The sequence below is a fragment of the Bombina bombina genome, chromosome 7 (genome assembly GCF_027579735.1).
Source record: "Bombina bombina isolate aBomBom1 chromosome 7, aBomBom1.pri, whole genome shotgun sequence".
NCBI classification, from domain to species: Eukaryota; Metazoa; Chordata; class Amphibia; order Anura; family Bombinatoridae; genus Bombina; species Bombina bombina.
In genome coordinates this window covers 143,436,761-143,458,438 of record NC_069505.1, presented here as the reverse complement: position 1 = coordinate 143,458,438, position 21,678 = coordinate 143,436,761, and the positions used below count along the sequence as shown (strand labels likewise).

At 35.0% G+C, this 21,678-nt stretch overlaps 1 protein-coding gene across 1 annotated transcript in view; it reads right to left on the bottom strand.

Moving 5' to 3' along the window:
- The window catches only part of NELL1 (neural EGFL like 1), a 1,753,035-nt gene that overhangs the window by 1,056,373 nt on the left and 674,984 nt on the right, over positions 1–21,678 (bottom strand). The window contains exons 6-7 of the mRNA XM_053689313.1: positions 3,344–3,416; positions 3,119–3,201 (exon numbers count right to left, since the gene is read on the bottom strand). Coding sequence (XP_053545288.1) covers positions 3,119–3,201; positions 3,344–3,416 — 156 coding nt within the window. The remainder of the gene's footprint in view (positions 1–3,118; positions 3,202–3,343; positions 3,417–21,678) is intronic.

Below are 21,678 nucleotides of genomic sequence, written 5' to 3'. Positions count from 1 at the left end.
TACACCATATAAGATATACTCTGCGGAATCACGCTATGTGGTGCCTTCTCTACTTTTTTCTAGATTAACTTGGAAGTGGATGACCTTATACTTCGAGGAGAGCTGCCTATCTGTGTAATCTACACACAAATTTGATTGGCCTATCTGTTTGATGTAGTTCATATACATGTTTCTATAAGCATATTTTGTATATCTATTCGTATAGAGTGGTAGTTGGTGTCTCCTTTTTGACACTAGGTTCAAATACCATGTATTTTTACATATATACTCACTTTTGTGATAGTGCCCCATTTACACCTGAGTGTGTTATTATAATATATGGTAAAAGAACTTTGCAATACACTTTTATTATTTATTTCCTCCATTTTAGTAGATATTAGTGCTGAAAATTGTGGCTTTTCTAATTCTCAGAACTTGAAATGAAGATAAAATAAGGATGTCTTTGTGTAAAGAAGAAAGATAAGAGAAGGATGTGTCCTTACCCTATAAGTTAAGCCCATTTAAATAGGTTGTGCTTTCAATTAGCAAAAACAGAAATGTTATATTCAACAATAATAGGAGCAATTTTCCATACATGTTATACTATCGTTGTTAAACATGTCTTTGGCAACACATTAAAGAAAAAACTATTTTACAATACACTGTCCCTTTAAGGCTGAGAAAGGTTAAAGAGACAGTAAACAGTGTTAAGGTTACATATTTCTACCCTATGTGCAGAATTATGTAACATATGGATGGCCTTTTGTGTAAAGTTGTTCTTGTAAATTAGTCCTTTTTCCCCTAAAATGATACCTCCTGCCCGAAGCCGTCCTCTTCTGCGTGGCATTTTTTTCAAACAGCGTCTCACAGGCTCACTGCCTAATCACAGCGTGCTCTGTGGTGCTATTCAGCTTCAAAAATCGAGTTCCCATGCTAGGTAAGTCAGATGATAGCTTTACCTAGCAGGGGACTATATGCAGTTGAATGGCGACACAGAGCTCGCTGTGATTAGACCGTTTAAAAGGTCTCCATTTTAAACACACACATTTCCGAATCTGTAATCTCTTTATAAATATATTAGAGTCTCAACTAAAAAAAAAAAAAGCATACTTAAAGGGACAGTCTACTTGAAAATTGAGATTGTCCAAAAAGATAGCTAATCCCTTTATTATCCATTCCCCAATTTTGCATAACTAACACTGTTATATTGGTATATCTTTTTACCTCTATGATTATTTGTATCTAAACCCCTGCAGACTTTCCCTTATCTTTGCTTGTTACAAACTAACATTTTAGCCAATCAGTGCCGGTTCTTGTATAACCATTATTATACGAGGGACTCACATGAACTAGCACTATCTGGCTGTTGAGCAAGCTTTAAAAAGCAAATAAAAAGCACTGAGATAAGGGGTGACCTGCAGGAGCTTAGAAACAGGCAAACAGATGTTATAAAGTATATTAATATAATAATAATGTTGGTTATAAAAAGCTGAGGAATGGGTAGTAAAGGCATTATCTATCTTTTTAAACAATACAAATATCAAGTAGACTGTCCCCTTAATATCACATAGGGGACACACATGCTTTAAAATAGAATGAAATATGTTACAATCTACAACATGCTAAATCAACTGTATACCACAAGAGAGATTACTAATCAATGTTATATGTCAATAATTAATTATTTAGACATTAAAATGTATTGGACTGAGCAAAGACTAAAGCACCACTATGAATGTTATTGAAACGTGTCATCATTTGTGTGATGAATTAAAATAATGTTTATAATTTGTTTATTGACACAAGCTATCCATAGGGTGCAATTAATATCAGAGGTGTCAGAGAAAGACAAGCACGAGTGATTACATAGTCAAGCTGCAACAAAATACAAGACAAAGTGATAAAATCCCCCCTTAAATTTAAGACATGCAACAGCATGATATTTGTCAACAAAAACAATGGTTTTTTGTGTTTGATATGCTAGTCTAGTACTTGGTGAAAACAGTATTCATACACAGACAATAAATATATAATGAAATTAATGTTTATAGTGAGACACAATATGCTATACACATAACTAAAATGTGAGGTTCAGTGTTTAAAGGGACATAAAACTCTTTTTTATTTCATAATTTGGATAGAGCATATTATTTTTAACAACTTTTCAATTTACTTCAATTATTTAATTTGTTTTATTTTATTATCTTGATATTTTTGTTGAAAGGCATATCTAGGTAGACTCAGGAGCTGCTGATTGGTGGCTGCACATTTATGCCTCGTGTTATTGGCTCACCCATTACATTCAGCTAGCTCCCATTAGTGCATTGCTGCTTCTTCAATAAAGGATATTAAGAGACTTAAGGAAAATAGAGTATAGCTGTAAATTGAAAAGCTGTTTAAAAATGTATTCTCTATTGGAATTATGACAGAAACATTTTGGTTTTCATGTCCCTTTAATGTGGATCAAAGAAAAGATGAATTTAAAGATCATAAAATAGTACACAATTACATAATTATCTTGTGTACACCAATAAATATGGTAGTCAAGGAGGGGTTACAAGGTGTTAGAGAAGGCTACATTTAGACACCAATCAGCAAGCGCTACCCAGGTTCTGAACCAAAAATGGGCCGGCTCTTAAGCTTACATTCTTGCTTTTTCAAATAAAGATACCAAGAGAACAAAGACAACATTGATAATAGGAGTAAATAAGAAAGTTAATTAAAATTGCATGATCTATCTGAATCATTTAAGTTTAATTTTGACTAGACTATCCCTTTAATTCAACATTTTAATGTAATATTTAAATGTTCAAATGCTACCATATGATGTTCTATTGTTAACATTGGTCCTAGAAAAGTAGTAAGTGAAAAAACATCAGGGGAACATTTTTCTAAACCACAAATATATAAATTACAATATACACCCATCAATAGCTAACAGGGGCATACCATGAAGATGATGAAATAGGTTTCACATTGAAATGGTTTGTAAGTAACCCTATAAATATGGACAAAATTGAATAAGTATAGTTTATCATAAACAGGTGACATCCATGAAAGGTTTTTCTTTGATAAATATAATTACACCTTCATCTATATTCTATATCTTAAGAACTAAGAATTTAGAATCCATGCTTACCTTTGCAGTCATTTTAGCCAAGAGTTCTTGTAAATCCATAATTCCTTGTACCAAACTCAGGAAATCACTGCAGGTAGGGCAAGCTCAATAAAAGAAGTAAAACAAATATTTTATTACGTGTGCTATTATTAAATAAATGCATTTGTTAAATAATTTTCTTGGCAAAAACTACTATTATTTAGTTCAATAATACAATTTATATTGTATAAACAGAACCTCACTTACTGCGATTCAGATTTGGGCACTGAGTTATATATCCATTGGGCATAAAGATGATTTTCGCATCCTGGATAACTCCCTTTGAACAAAATAAAATGAATCAATGTGAGATTATTAAAATATAAATAACATAATAATTATCCATTTTACATATACAAAAAATAATCCCCAGCTTCTTAGTATGCACATTAATCATATTTAAAGGGACAGTCTACTCCAAAAATGTTAATGTTGAAAAAGATAGCTAATCCCTTTATTAACCATTCTCTAGTTTTGCATAACCAGTGCTGTTTTGTTAATATACATTTTACCTCTGTGATTACCTTGTATCTAAGCCTCTGCAGACTACCTTATTTACAAAGCTGTATTTTAACTAATTATGCATATTCATGAATAACTCCACAGGAGTAAGCACAATATTATATATATGGCACACATGAACTAGCAGTGTCTAGCTGTGAAAAGTAATAAAAATGCTCCGAGATAAGAGGTGGACTGTAGTGGCTTAGAAACAGGCAGACATTTAGAGGTTTAAAGATTGTAAAGTATATAAAGTATATTAATATAACAATGTTGGTTGTGTAAAGCTAGGGACTTGGTAGAAAAAGCATTATCTATCTTTTTAAACAAAAACAAAAAAATGGAGCAGACAGTCCCTTAAAATTTAGACCCCATAGTATACATAGGACCACCCTTGCTATGTTCATTTACATCATCACATTTCAGGCTGACATTTTTTTTTTTTTTTCAAAGTATGGTTTTAAATATTTGTAACAAACAATAGAATGTATTTATACTGTGCAAACAACCATGGCATGAAATATACATTTAACTATATAAACCAATTAGAATTTTGTTTACAAAGTATGCTGAGAAAAAAAAACTGCCCAGCATATTATTCACTTCTATGTTTCTTTAAGTGAACAAGATTAGAAGCAGTTAGCTGATACAACCACATAACAAATTACTAAAATCCTAACATCTCTCTAGAGCAAACACTCAGATTACATATTTTTTGGCACAATATTTTGAAAAACATTTACAGATGGTTATAGGGAAAAGCATATTTTGAGGTGCTAATCTTAGAGATGCATAGACATTTATATTAATTAGGGTCTGTGTTAGCTCCAAGACTGGCACTGGGCACTTGGACAAGGTGCCAAACAATTTTTTTTAAAAAAGGAGAGATTTTATCATAATTGCATATTGACATGTATAGTCACAGTATTCGGTGGCTGATTTTTGTTTTTATGTCCTTTAATAACATCCAAATGTATACATTAAAGGGATAGCCTAGTCAAAATTAAACTTTCATGATTCAGATAGAGAATCCAATTTTAAACAACTTTCTAATTTACTCCTATTAACAATTTTTCTTCACTCTCTAGAATTTTGCTTAAAATTGCTGCTCTATCTGAAGCATGAAAGTTCAATAATTACTAGACTATCCCTTTAAGTCACCCAGCAGACTCTATCATAGAGTGCACCCAGGCAATTCACATTTACAGTGAATGCTTGGATCTCAGAACTACATATATATATATATATATATATATATATATATATATATATATATATTTTATATATATATATATATATATATGTCTGTAATATACTTTCACTATTTATTTTGTCCCCTTTTCCTGTAATTCCATTCTGAAAATGTGAGCTTTTCAGTTCCTGTTAGAAATGGAAATGCAGAACACTTATATATTCCCCACAGCCATTGGCTGCACACTTTAGAGACCTATTTTTAACTGGCCAGAACACGAAAAAGTACATGACAGCTCCCATTGTTTTATAGACACTAAAACTATACACTTATTTTGTCAATATTAAAACTAATGAAATTTTAAAAAAATAATCTACATGTTATTCTCAGACTAATCTTTTCTTTGAATGCATAATTCTATCTAGCATTTATTTAGCGTTTAATGTCCCTTTAATTCTTGGAAAGAGAGACCCAAAACACTAGCCTCTTATAAAAACCACACATGTCTGAAAGGACCTTGTTTACCAGATATGTGCTATGAACTTAAAAACATCCTACAATATTGTCTGATATCACACCTCCTCCTCCTGACATAATTAAATGTAGGTCTCATACATAAATGATTCTTTATTAATACAACAGGGTCATTCTACTAAGATTTACATTGGAATTAGAAAATAAGATGTGACATTAACAAAACAAAACAAGGTGCATTCAGTTTTGGTAACACTGTAGCTAATTTGCACCAATCCTTTTCACTACTAGTATTTACAGTAATCCCTCAGTATGCAAATGCCAGCTTCAGTGCACCTTTTCATTAGCAGTTTACAGTAATCTCTTAGCTTCAGTGCACCTTTTCATTAGCAGTTTACAGTAATCTCTTAGCTTCAGTGCACCTTCTCATTAGCAGTTTACAGTAATCTCTTAGCTTCAGTGCACCTTCTCATTAGCAGTTTACAGTAATCTCTTAGCTTCAGTGCACCTTTTCATTAGCAGTTTACAGTAATCTCTTAGCTTCAGTGTGTCTTCTCATTAGCAGTTTACAGTAATCTCTTAGCTTCAGTGTGTCTTCTCATTAGCAGTTTACAGTAATCTCTTAGCTTCAGTGTGTCTTCTCATTAGCAGTTTACAGTAATCTCTTAGCTTCAGTGTGTCTTCTCATTAGCAGTTTACAGTAATCTCTTAGCTTCAGTGTGTCTTCTCATTAGCAGTTTACAGTAATATTTTAGCTTCAGTGTGTCTTCTCATTAGCAGTTTACAGTAATCTCTTAGCTTCAGTGTGTCTTCTCATTAGCAGTTTACAGTAATCTCTTAGCTTCAGTGTGTCTTCTCATTAGCAGTTTACAGTAATCTCTTAGCTTCAGTGTGTCTTCTCATTAGCAGTTTACAGTAATCTCTTAGCTTCAGTGTGTCTTCTCATTAGCAGTTTACAGTAATCTCTTAGCTTCAGTTTGTCTTCTCATTAGCAGTTTACAGTAATCTCGTAGCTTCAGTTTGTCTTCTCATTACTAGTTTACAGTAATATTTTAGCTTCAGTGTGTCTTCTCATTAGCAGTTTACAGTAATATATTAGCTTCAGTTTGTCTTCTCATTAGCAGTTTACAGTAATCTCGTAGCTTCAGTGTGTCTTCTCATTAGCAGTTTACAGTAATCTCGTAGCTTCAGTGTGTCTTCTCATTAGTTTGCAGTAATCTCTTAGCTTCAGTTTGTCTTCTCATTAGCAGTTTACAGTAATATCTTAACTTCAGTGCACCTTCTCATTAGCAGTTTGCAGTAATCTCTTAGCTTCAGTGTGTCTTCTCAGTAGTTTGCAGTAATCTATTAGCTTCAGTGTGTCTTCTCAGTAGTTTACAGTAATATCTTAGTTTCAGTGTGTCTTCTCATTAGCAGTTTACAGTAATCTCTTAGCTTCAGTGTGTCTTCTCATTAGCAGTTTACAGTAATCTCTTAGCTTCAGTGTGTCTTCTCATTAGCAGTTTACAGTAATATTTTAGCTTCAGTGTGTCTTCTCATTAGCAGTTTACAGTAATCTCTTAGCTTCAGTGTGTCTTCTCATTAGCAGTTTACAGTAATCTCTTAGCTTCAGTGTGTCTTCTCATTAGCAGTTTACAGTAATCTCTTAGCTTCAGTGTGTCTTCTCATTAGCAGTTTACAGTAATCTCTTAGCTTCAGTGTGTCTTCTCATTAGCAGTTTACAGTAATCTCTTAGCTTCAGTTTGTCTTCTCATTAGCAGTTTACAGTAATCTCGTAGCTTCAGTTTGTCTTCTCATTACTAGTTTACAGTAATATTTTAGCTTCAGTGTGTCTTCTCATTAGCAGTTTACAGTAATATATTAGCTTCAGTTTGTCTTCTCATTAGCAGTTTACAGTAATCTCGTAGCTTCAGTGTGTCTTCTCATTAGCAGTTTACAGTAATCTCGTAGCTTCAGTGTGTCTTCTCATTAGTTTGCAGTAATCTCTTAGCTTCAGTTTGTCTTCTCATTAGCAGTTTACAGTAATATCTTAACTTCAGTGCACCTTCTCATTAGCAGTTTACAGTAATATCTTAGCTTCAGTGCACCTTCTCATTAGCAGTTTACAGTAATATCTTAGCTTCAGTGTGTCTTCTCATTAGCAGTTTACAGTAATATCTTAGCTTCAGTGCACCTTCTCATTAGCAGTTTACAGTAATATCTTAGCTTCAGTGCACCTTCTCATTAGCAGTTTACAGTAATATCTTAGCTTCAGTGCACCTTCTCATTAGCAGTTTGCAGTAATCTCTTAGCTTCAGTGTGTCTTCTCAGTAGTTTGCAGTAATCTATTAGCTTCAGTGTGTCTTCTCAGTAGTTTACAGTAATATCTTAGTTTCAGTGTGTCTTCTCAGTAGTTTGCAGTAATCTCTTAGCTTCAGTGTGTCTTCTCAGTAGTTTGCAGTAATTTCTTAGCTTCAGTGTGTCTTCTCAGTAGTTTACAGTAATTTCTTAGCTTCAGTGTGTCTTCTCAGTAGTTTACAATAATATCTTAGCTTCAGTGTGTCTTCTCAGTAGTTTGCAGTAATCTCTTAGCTTCAGTGTGTCTTCTCAGTAGTTTACAGTAATATCTTAGTTTCAGTGTGTCTTCTCAGTAGTTTGCAGTAATCTCGTAGCTTCAGTGTGTCTTCTCAGTAGTTTGCAGAAATCTCTTAGCTTCAGTGTGTCTTCTCAGTAGTTTACAGTAATATCTTAGTTTCAGTGTGTCTTCTCAGTAGTTTGCAGTAATCTCTTAGCTTCAGTGTGTCTTCTCAGTAGTTTGCAGTAATATCTTAGCTTCAGTGTGTCTTCTCAGTAGTTTGCAGTAATCTATTAGCTTCAGTGTGTCTTCTCAGTAGTTTGCAGTAATCTATTAGCTTCAGTGTGTCTTCTCAGTAGTTTGCAGTAATCTCTTAGCTTCAGTGTGTCTTCTCATTAGCAGTTTACAGTAATATCTTAGCTTCAGTGTGTCTTCTCAGTAGTTTGCAGTAATCTCTTAGCTTCAGTGTGTCTTCTCATTAGCAGTTTACAGTAATATCTTAGCTTCAGTGTGTCTTCTCAGTAGTTTACAGTAATATCTTAGCTTCAGTGTGTCTTCTCAGAAGTTTGCAGTAATATCTTAGCTTCAGTGTGTCTTCTCATTAGCAGTTTACAGTAATATCTTAGCTTCAGGTGTCTTCTCAGTAGTTTACAGTAATATATTAGCTTCAGTGTGTCTTCTCAGTAGTTTGCTGTAATCTCTTAGCTTCAGTGTGTCTTCTCAGTAGTTTACAGTAATCTCTTAGCTTCAGTGTGTCTTCTCAGTAGTTTACAGTAATATCTTAGCTTCAGTGTGTCTTCTCAGTAGTTTGCAGTAATCTCTTAGCTTCAGTGTGTCTTCTCATTAGTAGTTTACAGTAATATCTTAGCTTCAGTGTGTCTTCTCAGTAGTTTACAGTAATCTCTTAGCTTCAGTTTGTCTTCTCATTAGCAGTTTACAGTAATATTTTAGCTTCAGTGTGTCTTCTCATTAGCAGTTTACAGTAATATTTTAGCTTCAGTGTGTCTTCTCATTAGCAGTTTACAGTAATCTCTTAGCTTCAGTGTGTCTTCTTATTAGCAGTTTACAGTAATATCTTAGCTTCAGTGTGTCTTCTCATTAGCAGTTTACAGTAATCTCTTAGCTTCAGTGTGTCTTCTCATTAGCAGTTTACAGTAATATTTTAGCTTTAGTGTGTCTTCTCATTAGCAGTTTACAGTAATCTCTTAGCTTCAGTGTGTCTTCTCATTAGCAGTTTACAGTAATCTCTTAGCTTCAGTGTGTCTTCTCATTAGCAGTTTACAGTAATATCTTTGTTTCAGTTTGTCTTCTCATCTAGCAGTTTACTGTAATATCTTAGCTTCAGTGTGTCTTCTCATTAGTAGTTTACAGTAATCTCTTAGCTTCAGTGTGTCTTCTCATTAGCAGTTTACAGTAATATCTTAGCTTCAGTGCACCTTCTCATTGGCAGTTTACAGTAATCTCTTAGCTTCAGTGTGTCTTCTCATTAGCAGTTTACAGTAATCTCTTAGCTTCAGTGTGTCTTCTCATTAGCAGTTTACAGTAATATCTTAGCTTCAGTGCACCTTCTCATTAGCAGTTTACAGTAATCTCGTAGCTTCAGTGTGTCTTCTCATTAGCAGTATACAGTAATCTCTTAGCTTCAGTGTGTCTTCTCATTAACAGTTTACAGTAATCTCTTAGCTTCAGTGTGTTTTCTCATTAGCAGTTTACAGTAATCTCTTAGCTTCAGTGTGTTTTCTCATTAGCAGTTTACAGTAATATCTTAGCTTCAGTGCACCTTCTCATTAGCAGTTTACAGTAATATCTTAGCTTCAGTGTGTCTTCTCAGTAGTTTGCAGTAATCTATTAGCTTCAGTGTGTCTTCTCAGTAGTTTACAGTAATATCTTAGTTTCAGTGTGTCTTCTCAGTAGTTTGCAGTAATCTCTTAGCTTCAGTGTGTCTTCTCAGTAGTTTGCAGTAATATCTTAGCTTCAGTGTGTCTTCTCAGTAGTTTGCAGTAATCTCTTAGCTTCAGTGTGTCTTCTCAGTAGTTTGCAGTAATCTATTAGCTTCAGTGTGTCTTCTCAGTAGTTTACAGTAATATCTTAGCTTCAGTGTGTCTTCTCATTAGCAGTTTACAATAATATCATAGCTTCAGTGTGTCTTCTCAGTAGTTTGCAGTAATCTCTTAGCTTCAGTGTGTCTTCTCAGTAGTTTACAGTAATATATTAGTTTCAGTGTGTCTTCTCAGTAGTTTGCAGTAATCTCTTAGCTTCAGTGTGTCTTCTCAGTAGTTTGCAGTAATCTCTTAGCTTCAGTGTGTCTTCTCAGTAGTTTACAGTAATATCTTAGTTTCAGTGTGTCTTCTCAGTAGTTTGCAGTAATATCTTAGCTTCAGTGTGTCTTCTCAGTAGTTTGCAGTAATCTATTAGCTTCAGTGTGTCTTCTCAGTAGTTTGCAGTAATATCTTAGCTTCAGTGTGTCTTCTCAGTAGTTTGCAGTAATCTATTAGCTTCAGTGTGTCTTCTCAGTAGTTTGCAGTAATCTCTTAGCTTCAGTGTGTCTTCTCATTAGCAGTTTACAGTAATATCTTAGCTTCAGTGTGTCTTCTCAGTAGTTTGCAGTAATCTCTTAGCTTCAGTGTGTCTTCTCATTAGCAGTTTACAGTAATATCTTAGCTTCAGTGTGTCTTCTCAGTAGTTTACAGTAATATCTTAGCTTCAGTGTGTCTTCTCAGTAGTTTGCAGTAATATCTTAGCTTCAGTGTGTCTTCTCATTAGCAGTTTACAGTAATATCTTAGCTTCAGTGTGTCTTCTCAGTAGTTTACAGTAATATATTAGCTTCAGTGTGTCTTCTCAGTAGTTTGCAGTAATCTCTTAGCTTCAGTGTATCTTCTCAGTAGTTTACAGTAATTTCTTAGCTTCAGTGTGTCTTCTCAGTAGTTTACAATAATATCTTAGCTTCAGTGTGTCTTCTCAGTAGTTTGCAGTACTCTCTTAGCTTCAGTGTGTCTTCTCATTAGTAGTTTACAGTAATATCTTAGCTTCAGTGTGTCTTTTCGGTAGTTTACAGTAATCTCTTAGCTTCAGTTTGTCTTCTCATTAGCAGTTTACAGTAATATTTTAGCTTCAGTGTGTCTTCTCATTAGCAGTTTACAGTAATATTTTAGCTTCAGTGTGTCTTCTCATTAGCAGTTTACAGTAATCTCTTAGCTTCAGTGTGTCTTCTTATTAGCAGTTTACAGTAATATCTTAGCTTCAGTGTGTCTTCTCATTAGCAGTTTACAGTAATCTCTTAGCTTCAGTGTGTCTTCTCATTAGCCGTTTACAGTAATATTTTAGCTTTAGTGTGTCTTCTCATTAGAAGTGTACAGTAATCGCTTGGCTTCAGTGTGTCTTCTCATTAGTAGTTTACAGTAATCTCTTAGCTTCAGTGAGTCTTCTCATTAGCAGTTTACAGTAATATCTTTGTTTCAGTTTGTCTTCTCATCTAGCAGTTTACTGTAATATCTTAGCTTCAGTGTGTCTTCTCATTAGTAGTTTACAGTAATATCTTAGCTTCAGTGCACCTTCTCATTAGCAGTTTACAGTAATCTCTTAGCTTCAGTGTGTCTTCTCATTAGCAGTTTACAGTAATCTCTTAGCTTCAGTGTGTCTTCTCATTAGCAGTTTACAGTAATATTTAACTTCAGTGTGTCTTCTCATCTAGCAGTTTACAGTAATATCTTAGCTTCAGTGTGTCTTCCCATTAGTAGTTTACAGTAATATTTAACTTCAGTGCACCTTCTCATTAGCAGTTTACAGTAATCTCTTAGCTTCCGTGTGTCTTCTCATTAGCAGTTTACAGTAATATATTAGCTTCATTGTGTCTTCTCATTAGCAGTTTACAGTAATCTGTTAGTTTCAGTGTCTTCTCATTAGTAGTTTACAGTAATATCTTAGCTTCAGTGTGTCTTCTCATTAGCAGTTTACAGTAATCTCTTAGCTTCAGTGTGTTTTCTCATTAGCAGTTTACAGTAATATCTTAGCTTCAGTGTGTCTTCTCATTAGCAGTTTACAGTAATATCTTAGCTTCAGTGTGTCTTCTCATTAGTAGTTTACAGTAATCTCTTAGCTTCAGTGTGTCTTCTCATCTAGCAGTTTACAGTAATCTCTTAGCTTCAGTGTGTCTTCTCATTAGCAGTTTACAGTAATATCTTAGCTTCAGTGCACCTTCTCATTAGCAGTTTACAGTAATATCTTAGCTTCAGTGTGTCTTCTCATTAGCAGTTTACAGTAATATCTTAGCTTCAGTGTGTCTTCTCATTAGCAGTTTACAGTAATCTCTTAGCTTTAGTGTGTCTTCTCATTAGCAGTTTACAGTAATCTCTTAGCTTCAGTGTGTCTTCTCATTAGCAGTTTACAATAATATCTTAGTTTCAGTGTGTCTTCTCATTAGTAGTTTACAGTAATCTCTTAGCTTCAGTGTGTCTTCTCATTAGCAGTTTACAGTAATATCTTAGCTTCAGTGTGTCTTCTCATTAGCAGTTTACAGTAATCTCTTAGCTTCAGTTTGTCTTCTCATTAGCAGTTTACAGTAATATCTTAGCTTCAGTGTGTCTTCTCATTAGCAGTTTACAGTAATCTCTTAGCTTCAGTGTGTCTTCTCATTAGCAGTTTACAGTAATCTCTTAGCTTCAGTGTGTCTTCTCATTAGCAGTTTACAGTAATATCTTAGCTTCAGTGTGTCTTCTCATTAGCAGTTTACAGTAATATTTAACTTCAGTGTGTCTTCTCATTAGCAGTTTACAGTAATATCTTAGCTTCAGTGTGTCTTCTCATTAGCAGTTTACAGTAATCTCTTAGCTTCAGTGTGTCTTCTCATTAGCAGTTTACAGTAATCTCTTAGCTTCAGTGTGTCTTCCCATTAGTAGTTTACAGTAATATTTAACTTCAGTGCACCTTCTCATTAGCAGTTTACAGTAATCTCTTAGCTTCCGTGTGTCTTCTCTTTAGCAGTTTACAGTAATATATTAGCTTCATTGTGTCTTCTCATTAGCAGTTTACAGTAATCTGTTAGTTTCAGTGTCTTCTCATTAGTAGTTTACAGTAATATCTTAGCTTCAGTGTGTCTTCTCATTAGCAGTTTACAGTAATCTCTTAGCTTCAGTGTGTTTTCTCATTAGCAGTTTACAGTAATATCTTAGCTTCAGTGTGTCTTCTCATTAGCAGTTTACAGTAATATCTTAGCTTCAGTGTGTCTTCTCATCTAGCAGTTTACAGTAATCTCTTAGCTTCAGTGTGTCTTCTCATTAGCAGTTTACAGTAATATCTTAGCTTCAGTGCACCTTCTCATTAGCAGTTTACAGTAATATCTTAGCTTCAGTGTGTCTTCTCATTAGCAGTTTACAGTAATATCTTAGCTTCAGTGTGTCTTCTCATTAGCAGTTTACAGTAATCTCTTAGCTTTAGTGTGTCTTCTCATTAGCAGTTTACAGTAATCTCTTAGCTTCAGTGTGTCTTCTCATTAGCAGTTTACAATAATATCTTAGTTTCAGTGTGTCTTCTCATTAGTAGTTTACAGTAATCTCTTAGCTTCAGTGTGTCTTCTCATTAGCAGTTTACAGTAATCTCTTAGCTTCAGTGTGTCTTCTCATTAGCAGTTTACAGTAATATCTTAGCTTCAGTGTGTCTTCTCATTAGCAGTTTACAGTAATCTCTTAGCTTCAGTTTGTCTTCTCATTAGCAGTTTACAGTAATATCTTAGCTTCAGTGTGTCTTCTCATTAGCAGTTTACAGTAATCTCTTAGCTTCAGTGTGTCTTCTCATTAGCAGTTTACAGTAATCTCTTAGCTTCAGTGTGTCTTCTCATTAGCAGTTTACAGTAATATCTTAGCTTCAGTGTGTCTTCTCATTAGCAGTTTACAGTAATATTTAACTTCAGTGTGTCTTCTCATTAGCAGTTTACAGTAATATCTTAGCTTCAGTGTGTCTTCTCATTAGCAGTTTACAGTAATCTCTTAGCTTCAGTGTGTCTTCTCATTAGCAGTTTACAGTAATCTCTTAGCTTCAGTGTGTCTTCTCATTAGCAGTTTACAGTAATATCTTAGCTTCAGTGTGTCTTCTCATTAGCAGTTTACAGTAATATTTAACTTCAGTGTGTCTTCTCATTAGCAGTTTACAGTAATTTCTTAGCTTCAGTGTGTCTTCTCATTAGCAGTTTACAGTAATCTCTTAGCTTCAGTGTGTCTTCTCATTAGCAGTTTACAGTAATCTCTTAGCTTAAGTGTGTCTTCTCATTAGCAGTTTACAGTAATCTCTTAGCTTCAGTGTGTCTTCTCATTAGCAGTTTACAGTAATCTCTTAGCTTCAGTGTGTCTTCTCATTAGCAGTTTACAGTAATATTTTAGCTTCAGTGTGTCTTCTCATTAGCAGTTTACAGTAATCTCTTTACTTCAGTGTGTCTTCTCATTAGCAGTTTACAGTAATCTCTTAGCTTCAGTGCACCTTCTCATTAGCAGTTTACAGTAATCTCTTAGCTTCAGTGTACCTCCTTTTTTTTATTTTTTTTTATTTTATTTATTGCAAAAAAAGATGAAATATATCAACAGAGTATCAAAAGTACACTACAAAGATAAAGTAATGTAGTAACAGGAAGTGTTCTAAACTGTCTTTTAAAGATTGCACATGCAAAATAACAGTATTTGAACAAAAAGGAAAAACTGGCACTACACTATAAACTAGGTGAGACTGGAATATAGAATAAATTCCAGTGCTACCCCTTATAAAATAACTATAGGACTAACAAGAAATAGGCAGCTAAGGGGTTACTATAGCACTCACTCTCACTCAAAAAAGTCAAAAATAAAATCATACATACTTTATTATTAATGTTTTAAAATCTAGGATAAATATCCCTAGGAACCTTTAAATTACCCACAACCATGTATTAAACTAAAGTTTAAAAGTAAATTATGGCCGCCAAACACTCTTCTGTTTCCTGGCCGAGAACTGGATACATCGGCGTCAGGTGGCTGGAGTGAATGGTCGACCTATAATCAAAAGTGCGGAACAAACGCGTTTCGACTCTAATGTCGCCTTTCTCAATGTTACACTTTCTTTGGAAAAATGAGTAAAAAAAGCGTTTGTTCCGCACTTTTGATTATAGGTCGACCATTCACTCCAGCCACCTGACGCCGATGTATCCAGTTCTCGGCCAGGAAACAGAAGAGTGTTTGGCGGCCATAATTTACTTTTAAACTTTAGTTTAATACATGGTTGTGGGTAATTTAAAGGTTCCTAGGGATATTTATCCTAGATTTTAAAACATTAATAATAAAGTATGTATGATTTTATTTTTGACTTTTTTGAGTGAGAGTGAGTGCTATAGTAACCCCTTAGCTGCCTATTTCTTGTTAGTACTAGATGCAAAATAACAGTCATAGTGACTGGAGGAGGGGGGACAACAACAAAAAAACCCCAAAAAAAAACAAAAAAAACCTTGCGATTAATGAATAAAAATTAAAAAATAATAAGCTCCGTCTCGTGCTCCAGCATCCTACAATTTAACATTAATAACTCTTTGTATATGCTCTTTAAAACTTATATCTTGATAGATAATAAAGTCTTTCCAAATTCTAAGGAAAGTATTATTTTTTTTATTTTCTAATCTATGATCATGAGCTATTAATATTGCCTCGTTCTTTAATGAGTTTTTTGCTTCCTTAATAGAAGGTACTCTGGAACTAGTCCAGTTGATAAACAGGAGTTTTCTAAGCAGTAATATAGCTGTTAAAATAAATTTTTCTTTATTCCCCCATGTCGTGCTAACGGAAAGAAGAATTATGGATCCAATCGAAAAGGTCACTCTACGTCCTACCACTTGGGAAAAGTAATGGGCTACTTTCAACCAAAACTGGTTCACCTTTGGACAGTCCCATAGTAGATGTCCCAGATTTGGATCAGAGTAAGAACACTTAGGACATTGATTCTTCACTTTAGGATTCCATTTGGCTACCCGTCGTGGTATAAAGTAATCTCTATTAAACAGCCTAAATTGTGTTTCCCTTAAGTAAATTGATTGTGAAAGTGATTGAATTGTTTTTAAACTCCCAAAAAATTGATCCAAAGGATCGCTAATATCTAAAATCTTCTCCCAGTACAAGGCTAGTTTTAATGTGTTGTCTCCTCTCTCCGTTGTTCTCAATATTTTATAAATACTGGATAATTAGCATTTTTCTGGATTAATAATGTCTAGTAAAGGATGATCCAAATACGCCTGTGGAGCTATTCTTAGAATTTTATAAACATAATTTTTCGCTTGCAGGAAATAAAATTTGTGATTAGTTTGAACACTTGGGTTCATTTCTTGAAATTCTGAGAAATTATACAACCATTTAGATTTATAATCAAAAAATTCTTTAATAGTAAGAACTTTAAGAGGAGACCATGTTTTAAAGACATTAACTAGATTACCTAATGGGAAAAAATGATTCCCTTGGATAGGAAGCCATTTAGAAAAGCTGGTTGAATAACCAAAAAGTCTCATAACTTTCCTCCAAGATATTAAGATATCTTTGTATAGAGGATGGTTAGAGATTACTTTCCCCAAAAGTTTATTTGGAGCATGTACAATAAAGCCTAAAGCATGAGGAAAACAGAGCTGCTCCTCAAGATCTCTATCAGACAATTTAAATAGTTGAAATAGTCAGTCAATTGGAAAGCGTAGAATAGTGGCAAGGTTATACCATTCTAAGTTTGGTAGATCTAGACCTCCTTTCGAGTATCTCCGATATAGCGCATCTAATTTTATTCTCGGTTTTCTTCCGCTCCATAGAAAATATCTCAGGGCTTGATTGAATCGCCACAGATCTAGTTTCTTAATTAGGAAAGAGAGCATTCTACATGTATATAATATTTTTGGGAGTATAAACATTTTTATAGATTTATTTTACCCAAGAGCGTTACCGGGAGAGATGCCCAACTCCTCATTTTCTCCTTAGACTCCTGAAGAGCCAAAAGAATATTATCCCGATACCAATGTGCAGGGTCGGTTGAAAGTTTCAGGCCCAAATACTCCAAAACATTAGATTCAAGAAATTGATATTTTATTTGATCGTCTTTTCTATTTAACCAGATTACTTTTGATTTCAGGATGTTGGTCTTATACCCCGATAGTTTACCATACACGTTTAAAAGATCCATTACTAGGTTAATAGTATCCTTCGGATTGGATACGAAAAGAAGAAGATCGTCTGCACCTTCTCATTAGCAGTTTACAGTAATCTCTTAGCTTCAGTGTGTCTTCTCATTAGTTTACAGTAATATCTTAGCTTCAATGTGTCTTCTCATTAGCAGTTTACAGTAATATCTTAGCTTCAGTGTGTCTTCTCATTAGCAGTTACAGTAATCTCTTAGCTTCAGTGTGTTTTCTCATTAGCAGTTTACGGCAATTTCTTAAGTTCAGTGTGTCTTCTCATGAGCAGTTTACAGTAATCTCTTATCTTCAGTGTGCCTTCTCATTAGCAGTTTACAGTAATCTCTTAGCTTCATTGTGTCTTCTCATTAGCAGTTTACAGTAATGTCTTAGTTCAAGTGTGTCTTCTCATTAGCAGTTTACACTAATCTCTGAGTGTGCCAGCTTCAGTGTACCTTCTCATTAGCAGTTTACAGTAATCTATGAGTGTGCCATCTTCAGTGTATCTTCTCATTAGTAGTTTACATGAATCTCTTAGCTTCAGTGTAACTTCTCATTACTAGTTTACAGTAATCTCTTAGCTTCAGTGTGTCTTCTCATTAGCAGGCTACAGTAATCTCTAAATGTGTGCCAGCTTCTGTGTGTCTTCTCATTACTAGTTTATAGTAATCTCTTAGCTTCAGTGTGTCTTCTCATTAGCAGTTTACAGTAATCTCTTATCTTCAGTGTGTCTTCTCATTAACAGGCTATAGTAATTTCTGAGTGTGCCAGCCTCTGTGCTAGCTTCAGTGTGTTTTCTCATTACTAGTTTACAGTAATCTCTGAGTGTCTCTTCTCATTACTAGTTTACAGTAATCTCTGAGTGTGCTAGCTTCAGTGTGTCTTTTCATTTCTAGTTTACAGTAATCTTTGAGTGTACCATTTTCTGTGTGTCTTCTCATTGCTAGTTTACAGTAATCGCTGAGTGTGCCAGTTTCTGTGTGTCTTCTAATTGCTAGTTTACAGTAATCTCTGAGTGTGCCATCTTCAGTGTGTCTTCTCATTACTAGTTTACAGTAATCTCTGAGTGTGCTATCTTCAGTGTGTCTTCTCATTACTAGTTTACAGTAATCTCTGAGTGTGCTAGCTTCAGTGTATCTTCTCATTACTAGTTTACAGTAATCTGTGAGTTTGTCTTCTCATTACTAGTTTACAGTAATATCTTAGCTTCTGTGTGTCTTCTCATTAGCAGTTTACAGTAATCTCTTAGCTTCAGTGCACCTTTTCATTAGCAGTTTACAGTAATCTCTTAGCTTCAGTGTGTCTTCTCATTAGTTTACAGTAATATCTTAGCTTCAGTGTGTCTTCTCATTAGCAGTTTACAGTAATATCTTAGCTTCAGTGTGTCTTCTCATTAGCAGTTTACAGTAAAATCTTAGCTTTAGTGTGTCTTCTCATTAGCAGTTTACAGTAATCTCTTAGCTTCAGTGTGTTTTCTCATTAGCAGTTTACGACAATCTCTTAGGTTCAGTGTGTCTTCTCATTAGCAGTTTACAGTAATGTCTTAGTTTCAGTGTGCCTTCTCATTAGCAGTTTACGGCAATCTCTTAGGTTCAGTGTGTCTTCTCATGAGCAGTTTACAGTAATCTCTTAGCTTCAGTGTGTTTTCTCATTAGCAGTTTACGGCAATCTCTTAGGTTCAGTGTGTCTTCTCATTAGCAGTTTACAGTAATGTCTTAGTTTCAGTGTGTCTTCTCATTAGCAGTTTACACTAATCTCTGAGTGTGCAAGCTTCAGTGTACCTTCTCATTAGCAGTTTACAGTAATCTATTAGCTTCAGCGCACCTTCTCATTAGCAGTTTACAGTAATCTATGAGTGTGCCATCTTCAGTGTATTTTCTCATAAATAGTTTACATGAATCTCTTAGCTTCAGTGTGTCTTCTCATTACTAGTTTACAGTAATCTCTTAGCTTCAGTGTGTCTTCTCATTAGCAGGCTACAGTAATCTCTAAGTGTGCCAGCTTCTGTGTGTCTTCTCATTACTAGTTTATAGTAATCTCTTAGCTTCAGTGTGTCTTCTCATTAGCAGTTTACAGTAATCTCTTAGCTTCAGTGTGTCTTCTCATTAACAGGCTACAGTAATCTCTGAGTGCGCCAACTTCTGTGTGTCTTCTCATTACTAGTTTACAGTAATCTCTGAGTGTGCTAGCTTCAGTGTATTTTCTCATTACTAGTTTACAGTAATCTCTGAGTGTCTCTTCTCATTATTAGTTTACAGTAATCTCTGAGTGTGCCAGCTTCTGTGTGTCTTCTCAATGCTAGTTTACAGTAATCTCTGAGTGTGCCAGTTTCTGTGTGTCCTCTCACTACTAATTGACAGTAATCTCTGAGTGTGCCAGCTTCTGTGTGTCGTTTCATTACTAGTTTACAGTAATCTCTGAGTGTGCCATCTTCTGTGTGTCTTCTTATTGCTAGTTTACCATAATCTCTGTGTGCCAGCTGTAGTGTGTCTTCTCATTGCTAGTTTACAGTATTCTCTGAGTGTGCCAGCTTCTGTGTGTCTTCTCACTACTAGTTTTCAGTAATATTTGAGAGTGCCAGCTTCTGTGTGTCTTTTCATTACTAGTTTACAGTAATCTCTGAGTTTGCTATCTTCTGTGTGTCTTCTCATTGCTAGTTTTCAGTAATCTCTGAGTGTGCCAGCTTCTATGTGTCTTCTCACTACTAGTTTACAGTAATCTCTGAGTGTGTCAACTTCTGTGTGTCTTCTCATTACTAGTTTACAGTAATCTCTGAGTTTGCTATCTTCTGTGTGTCTTCTCATTGCTAGTTTACAGTAATCTCTGAGTGTGCCAGCTTCTATGTGTCTTCTCACTACTAGTTTACAGTAATCTCTGAGTGTGTCAGCTTCTGTGTGTCTTATTACTAGTTTACAGTAATCTCTAAGTGTGCCAACTTCTGTGTGTCTTCTCACTACTAGTTTACAGTAATCTCTGAGTGTGTCAGCTTCTGTGTATCTTCTCATTACTAGTTTACAGTAATCTCTAAGTGTGCCATCTTCTGTGTGTCTTCTCATTGCTAGTTTACAGTAATCTCTAACTGTGCCAGCTTCTGTGTGTCTTCTCATTACTAGTTTACAGTAATCTCTGAGTGTGCCATCTTCTGTGTGTCTTCTAATTGCTAGTTTACAGTAATCTCTAAATGTGCCAGCTTCTGTGTGTCTTCTCATTACTAGTTTACAGTAATCTCTGAGTGTGCCAGCTTCAGTGTGTCTTCTCATTGCTAGTTTACAGTAATCTCTGAGTGTGCCATTTTCTGTGTGTCTTCTCATTACTAATTTACAGTAATATCTGAGTGTGCCAGCTTCTATGTGTCTTCTCATCACTAGTTTACAGTAATTTCTGAGTGTACCAGCTTCTGTGTGTCTTCTCATTGCTAGTTTACAGTAATCTCTGAGTGTGCCATTTTCTGTGTGTCTTCTCATTACTAATTTACAGTAATATCTGAGTATGCCATCTTCTTTGTGTCTTCTCATCACTAGTTTACAGTAATTTCTGAGTGTACCAGCTTCTGTGTGTCTTCTCATTACTAGTTTACAGTAATCTCTGAGTGTGCCAGCTTCAGTGTGTCTTCTCATTGCTAGTTTACAGTAATCTCTGAGTGTGCCATTTTCTGTTTGTCTTCTCATTACTAATTTACAGTAATATCTGAGTATACCAGCTTCTGTGTGTCTTCTCATTTATAGTAATCTCTGAGTGTGACAGTTTAAGTGTGTCTTCTCATTACTAGTTTACAGCAATCTCTGAGTGTGCCATCTTCTGTGTGTCTTTTCATTACTAGTTTATAGTAATTTATGAGTGTGCCAGCTTTTGTGTGTCTTCTCATTACTAGTTTACAGTAATCTCTGAGTGTGCCATCTTCTGTGTTTCTTCTCATTGCTAGTTTACAGTAATCTCTGAGTGTGCCATCTTCTGTGTTTCTTCTCATTACTAGTTTACAGTAATCTCTGAGTGTGCCAGCTTCTGTGTGTCTTCTCATTACTAGTTTACAGTAATCTCCGAGTGTGCCAGCTTCAGTGTGCCTTCTCATTAGCCATTTACTGTAATCTCTTAGCTTCAGTGTGCCTTCTTTATATCAGTTTACAATAAACTCTGAGTGTGCCAGCTTCTGTGTACCTTCTCATTACTAGTTTACAGTAATCTCTGAGTGTGCAAGCTTCAGTGTGTCTTCTCATTACTAGTTTACCGTAATCTCTGAGTGTGCCAGCTTCAGTGTGTCTTCTCATTACTAGTTTACAGTAATCTCTGAGTGTGCCAGCTTCAGTGTGCCTTCTCCTTGCTTGTTTACAGTAATCTCTGAGTGTGCCATTTTCTGTGTCTTCACATTACTAATTTACAGTAATATGTGAGTATACCAGCTTCTGTGTGTCTTCTCATTTATAGTAATCTCTGAGTGTGACAGTTTAAGTGTGTCTTCTCATTACTAGTTTACAGTAATCTCTGAGTGTGCCAGCTTCTGTGTGTCTTCTCATTTATAGTAATCTCTGAGTGTGACAGTTTAAGTGTGTCTTCTCATTACTAGTTTACAGTAATCTCTGAGTGTGCCATCTTCTGTGTGTCTTTTCATTGCTAGTTTACAGCAATCTCTGAGTGTGTCAGCTTCTATGTGTCTTCTCATTACTAG